The sequence below is a fragment of the Aphanomyces invadans genome, assembly GCF_000520115.1.
Source record: "Aphanomyces invadans strain NJM9701 unplaced genomic scaffold supercont1.1, whole genome shotgun sequence".
NCBI classification, from domain to species: domain Eukaryota; phylum Oomycota; class Saprolegniomycetes; order Saprolegniales; family Verrucalvaceae; genus Aphanomyces; species Aphanomyces invadans.
Window position 1 is genome coordinate 1390690 of NW_008580146.1, and position 6214 is coordinate 1396903.

Genomic DNA, 6214 nt, shown 5'->3' on the forward strand with positions numbered 1-6214 from the left:
CCAGAAGTCGTACCCTTCCTCCGTTGGAGCAATCGACGGTGGCACATGGCGCGTCGGGCGGTCTCCGAGAATCTCATTATACCACTCTTGAAGGTCAACGGTCCAAAATCACCACGGACTCGACCATGTTTGGCAGGGGCGTTGCGCAGTGGCAAGCAGCGCCGCCTGCCCATGTAGCAGCCTCCTAGGCTAGCTCGACGATCTCTGTGGGAGTGCTTTGTGTGACCCTGTCGTGCTGCAAGCATACCGGCCGAAGTCGCCGAAATGTGCAATTCTTGATGGGCGTGGTACTGCCGTACTCAGGTCGAATCCATCAGGTTATACAGCCTCATGATGTGGTTCGAAGTTTCCTGCGTCGACATGCCTTCTGGGGTTGGGGTCAGGAATGCGGGAAAGAAAATGCACGTTGGCCATGCATCTTGTCCGTGGTAGAGCTCGCCCCGACCTTTTCGGCTCGACACGATAGAAGCCGTTCAAGTCTGATCTCGCCTGTCCGTGGGGGCACGCCCCTGGTTCGTTGTTGGACAGATCTCGTGCCCAAACACATTGGCATAACAGTTCAATGGGGTTCGCTCCCCGGCTTGTACCTCGTCACTGCTCGCGACCCACCACGCCACGTGTGGACGTAAACCGAAAGCGCTCTCGATGACACACGCCCCCTCTACAAGTCACCCGTCGAGCAAAAACGGTGCCAGCGCCTTGCGCTTCCCACCACAGTTTGACGACTTTACCAAGAAGGCAGGGTCGGGTCGATGGAGCGCTTGACATCGTCCACCCAATATACCCTCGACGAGTTGGCTACCGATCGTCCCTACATCCAAATGGATAGACATCAGTAGTCGATCGAATTGTGCTCTGATAATCGCGCAGGGGCTGTCCGCGACGCATGCATGATCGAACTTGCACAATCACCTGCCCCCCCCTTCCAGCGCAACGGACCGCTGTGGACCACCAGCTACCCCAAGAACTACATGGTCAAGTAGAGGGACTCGGTAGCACAATGTCTACAACCCTTCCTCCTTCTTCAGTCCAAATCCTCCGGACGTGGAAGGGCATGGTCACGACCAAAATGGACCCTCGATACTCAGACACCCAGGATGGAAGATTCGCTCGACCAAGTGTATTATTCACTTCTCTGGGTTCCTTGCCATGGAAACAGCCTTGGCAATGCGCCCCAGTTGTGTCCAACACACACACAGACCACTCCATCCCACGTCGCGTGGTGAATGCATTTGTCCCGCTCACGTCGTCCACGACCTTGTAGTAAACAAATCAAGTCCACATGAAGTGGTCGTTGTCTCTGCCCACGAAAAGACCTGTCACGTCGGCCCAGTCAGTAAGTAGCACGCATGGACACGAATGCAGCTGTCATTGCTATGCACGACCAACTGACAACGACTCGATTGTGCATACACTGTGTTTGACGCGCTCCCTTGCAGCTCAGCGCATGCCGATTGTCAAGGGACCGCCCCTTCCCTGGTACTGCGCCCTCTCGATCGATACACACACCCCGACGTCGTTCGCGTTTGAGTAGGTCCCCTGTTCATGCCGCGCGGAACGGACATCTTGACATGGCGTCGTGGAAGTAAATTCCACGACGGGACTCACGCCCTCGTACAGGTGCTACGCCACACAACGTGGTAGTCCACTCGACGCTACCCAATCGCGCACTCGCTCCAGTGGTGGGGCTGGCGAGGAATGTGGTAGTAAATCAGTTTCCGCAGGCCTGGCTCTCGACGTCTGAGTCAGGTTCCTGATGAGGGCAAACTTGAACGTTGCTCGTTGACTAGCTGTGCACCACACGCGATGGTTCAACATGAGTCTAGGTGAGGCATCCCGTTGTGTCACCGACGGAGGTATGGGGCCCTTGCCCTTTCATTCTCCATTTTGACGAGTTGCATGCAAACGTCCCCTCGAAAGAGCATCAAGAGTTTTCAGGCCGCGTCGACCCCTGTGGGGTTTGACAACAAGCCCGCCCCAGTGACGGGGGCGTCGTCCAGGTGGGGCGTCGTGCTCGTCGCTGTCAACTGGATGGTTGGGGCCCTCCTGGCCTTTGCCATCGTGTCCCCCATCGGGATTCAAGTCGTGGCCATCTACCGCAACAACCTGGCGTTGAAATGGAACAGTTGGTTCAACATCGACCCCAAGGACAAGAACCGGTTTGCCCGCGGCAAGGAGATGCTCCCAGTCAGCTACTTTTTCCTCTTTTTTGTCGTCCCTGTAGTTGTGGCCGCCGTGCTCTTCAGCCTGGCCAAGGCCCACTACCGCATGGGGGTGACCTACTGGCTCCACATCAAGCCCCGGTGCCTCCACCGCCTTGTGAGCGTCGGCGAGATTCTGTTTGTCCTGGCTGCCGTCGCTGGCAATGTCCTCGTGTTCTACCACTCATACATGTTTCAGTTGTCGCTCAAGAAGCCTGTCTTGAAGGTCGTCGGGATTTCGCTTGCCTTCAGTGGCCTCTACAACATGGTACGCTCTCGCGCGACCATGACGACCTTACAAGGCCTGACACAATGCATAGGTCTTTCTTGCGTTGCCAGCCACCCGGCATTGTTTTTGGATGGAATGGCTCAACCTCCCGTGGGCTCGCGCTGTCAAGTACCACCGGTGGTTTGGAGCTGCCACGATTGCGATGTTTTTTGTGCATTTCGCTGTGTTTTTCGTCGAGTTTGCCAACAACGGTGCTTTGGCGCATGAACTCCTCCCTTGTTTCAAATGCGATATCGGTGTCGAAGGAAGCATGGGCAAGGACGCATGGATCAATGTCTTCGGCGAGCTCTCGCTGCTGTGCATGCTCATCATGGGTGCCACCGCTTTTCCATACGTCCGACGCAACTACTACGCCACATTCAAGGCCACGCACTGGCTATTCATCCCCGCCGCTCTCTTTGCCGTCATGCACTACGAACAGATCATCGTTTGGATCTATGTGTCCATGGTGCTGTACATCGTGAACCGCATGTACTCGAGCTCGACGGTGGCCCACCCCGTCGCTCTCGACACGGCGGCCGCGCTGCCTGGCCACGTCACGCAGCTCACGTTTAAGTGCTCAACCAACTACCTCCCCGGAGACATCGTGTACGTCCAAGTTCCTTCAATCTCGACCGTCCAGTGGCATCCGTTCAGCATCGCCTCGACGCCGCTGCACACGCCTGGTCAGTTGACCGTGTATATCAAAGCGTTGGGCCATTGGACGAGCCAAGTCCACGACTACGTCAAGCAGTGCGAAGCCCAAGGAGTGGAGCCTGTGGTGTACATGGATGCTGGTTACACGCCGCCGACACCAATGTCGCTGTCGTACTCGAGCGTGGTGTTCATCGGGGGCGGCATTGGAGTGACACCGCTCATGGGTCAAATCATGCACTTGCTCCACGCACGGCCCCATCAAGACGTGTACCTGGTGTGGCACGTCAAGACGGTCGAGATGGTGTCGCAGTTTCAGGGGTGGCTGCACGAGTTGGAAGACGTGGCCGAGCGACACCGCGGACGGTTGAGTTTGCACCTCCACGTGACCCAGCAAGACATTGCCGAAGTCTCGATTGAGCATGACGAACCCACTCACAAGTTTCAATTGTCCAAGTCATCAACTGAACCGCGCCCGTACTCGCATCTGTCGACGACACGCAAGTTGGTGATGTTGCTGCTGGCGTTCTTTGTCAGTGGCGCCCTTCTATTCTACGTCCGGTACCAGCAAAAGATCTCGACATACAAACCGAGCTTGTGGCCGCTCCAGCGCTTTGTCGAGTTTTCGATCGTGATTGTGGGGTCCTTCTTTGCCTACGGAGTTGCTCTTATCCGCCCGGGAAAGCAACCCGTGGCAGCAACCGCATTGCAAATGCGTGCCAATACTACTGCTGTGCCTTTGACGAACGACGAGTTTGTCCGCCATTTCAACGTCAAGTATGAGCGTGCAAATTGGGAGGAGCTGTTTGGAGAGATCAAGGCCGGTCACTCGTCGACGGACCTCCGATCCGTCGGTGTGTATGTTAGTGGCCCGAACGCGCTGACCGCAGCCATTGAAGCCGTCACCGCGAATGACGCGCTGTACGACGTACATCACGAAGTGTTTGAGCTGTAAACGCGCGTGGATCGGTGTCGTTTGTGTCGATAGTGTGTTGTCGCCGTTGGCCTGCGTGTATCATCCGTCAATTCAATTTCTGTTGCTTGTCAGCCCTTCTCTAATCGGACGCGACGCTGATTGGTGGAATTTTCTCAAAGCAAGGAGAATTAGCCAATCAAAAATGTCTCCACTCATCCATGTCTACAATCGGCTTAGCTTCTGCACCGAGGAGACGTGAAAAAAGAAATGTGGGCGCATGGAATCTGAGAGCGTTGACGGGGGCGACATAACGAACGCAATCCAACATACTGTTGAAATTCAGCGGTGAACCCAACTCCCCCTTACCTGTGTCCAAGCCTTCTGCGAAAGCTCTAGCGGTCACCAGGAACTTTTTTGAAGAGAGGAATCCGCGGCGTGTTCTTGCTCTAACGAAAGCAACTTGAGAATCTCAGCGCCATTCACAGCATCTCAATATGTCAAAGCAAACATAGCGTCCAAGGGTGGCTGCTGGACCGAAGATCCATCGATCTCACCCAAGCTTGGCCACCACTTCATGTTGTATACAGTAGTCGATGGTTTGCCTCGTGCTACAATACAACTTGCCGCCAATCAGGGTGCACATTGGATGTGATTGGACACCGAATACCCAATGGCATCACAAGTGGTTATTAGTCGTACGTGGCGCCATGCAACGTCAAGACAGCCCTGCGGCCAAACACGGCGGATGCACATCGCAATGTACGCTGCCTTCGTTGGCTCCACCGGTGCAACACTGACCACTGCTTGCATCCGCCATCACAACGACACCACTACCTTGACACCCGTCCTTGCTCATTGTTGAATTTGAAATCCCCAAGAATGATCAACACGTCCGACTACCTTGAGGCGACGACACCTAAGCCTGCAGACGTGATAGAAGGGCACACCATCGATGGTTTAGCCGGGGACACTGCGATCCTCCCTCCCAAGCACAAACCGCACGGCGTCTGGTTGCTTGGTCATTGTGTTGTCGGGTTGCTTATGGTGTTGGTCATGCTCACCCCCATGGGCTACAACCTCCCTGTGTACCCCATTGAGTTTTCGACCCCCATCTCGGTGTGGTGGGGCGTCAACCCGAAAGTGAAGAACAGCGGCAACCCGGAAATGGTCGTCCCAACTTACTTTTTCCTCGGTTCGGTGTTGCCTGTCGTAGTCGGGGCAGTGTTGATGGCGTACATGCGCGCTAAGGCCAGCGTGTTCATTTCTCCGTTTTCCACCCTTCTCCACCGCAAACCACGATTGTTCAAACACAAGGTCAGCTATGGCGAGCTCCTGTTCTTGATGGTCATGTTTGTTGGGAACGCGATTGTGTTTTCGTACCAGTACAAAAAACGCTTCAAGCCATCGGGCACGACAAACGATCGAATCAAGGCCATTGCGACGTCCCTGGGGTTCTCTGGCTTGTACAACTTGATCTTTCTCTCTCTACCGGCAAGTCGCCATTCGCTGTGGATGGAATGGCTAAACATTCCGTTTGCCAACGGCGTCAAGTACCATCGGTGGCTTGGGGTTGCCTCGATCGTGTCGTTCGTGGTCCACACGATCGTATTCGTGGTATACTACGTTCGCACCAAGACGTTGAGCAAGATGCTTCCGTGCTTTGACTGTGACGTTGCCGTGGATGGCAAGATGAACTGGGAGAACCTATTTGGTGAACTCTCGCTATTGTGTATGCTTGTCATGGGAGCGACGTCGCTGCCGTACGTACGCCGCCACTACTACTCGGTCTTTTACGCCACGCACTTCCTCTTCATCCCTGCCTCCCTCTTCGCTGTCCTTCACTGGGGCAATATCATCTACTTCCTCTTTACGTCGATGGTGCTGTACATGGTCAACCGTCTGCTGTCCACGTCGTCGATCACGACCCCCGTCGCCATCAAGCGCGCCGTGCCAGTGTCGTCGGACGTTGTCGAAATCTCGTTCGAATGTACCACGGGCTACAACCCCGGTGACGCCGTGTGGATCAAAGTGCCCGCGCTTTCCAAGACGCAATGGCACCCTTTCAGCGTCGCGTCGACGCCGCTCGAGACCCCCGGCTCACTTACCATCTACGTCAAGACGTTGGGCAAGTGGACGATGGGGCTGCACCACTACATCGGGGAGTGCCAAGAGCGG

The 6214-nt window shown here is 55.5% G+C and overlaps 2 protein-coding genes across 2 annotated transcripts in view; both read left to right on the forward strand.

The window, feature by feature from the left end:
• Nucleotides 1-1899: 1899 nt before the first annotated feature.
• Nucleotides 1900-4078, forward strand: H310_00409 (hypothetical protein; the record flags this gene model as incomplete). Its single annotated transcript, XM_008863189.1, has 2 exons — nt 1900-2469; nt 2522-4078. The coding sequence occupies 2 exons, from the start codon at nt 1900-1902 to the stop codon at nt 4076-4078; spliced, it is 2127 nt and encodes a 708-aa protein (XP_008861411.1).
• Nucleotides 4079-4918: 840 nt separating this feature from the next.
• Nucleotides 4919-6214, forward strand: part of H310_00410 (hypothetical protein) — a gene marked incomplete at both ends in the record, with an annotated part of 2068 nt that continues 772 nt past the window's right edge. The window contains one exon of the mRNA XM_008863190.1: nt 4919-6106. Within this exon, the coding sequence (XP_008861412.1) occupies nt 4919-6106 (1188 nt within the window). The remainder of the gene's footprint in view (nt 6107-6214) is intronic.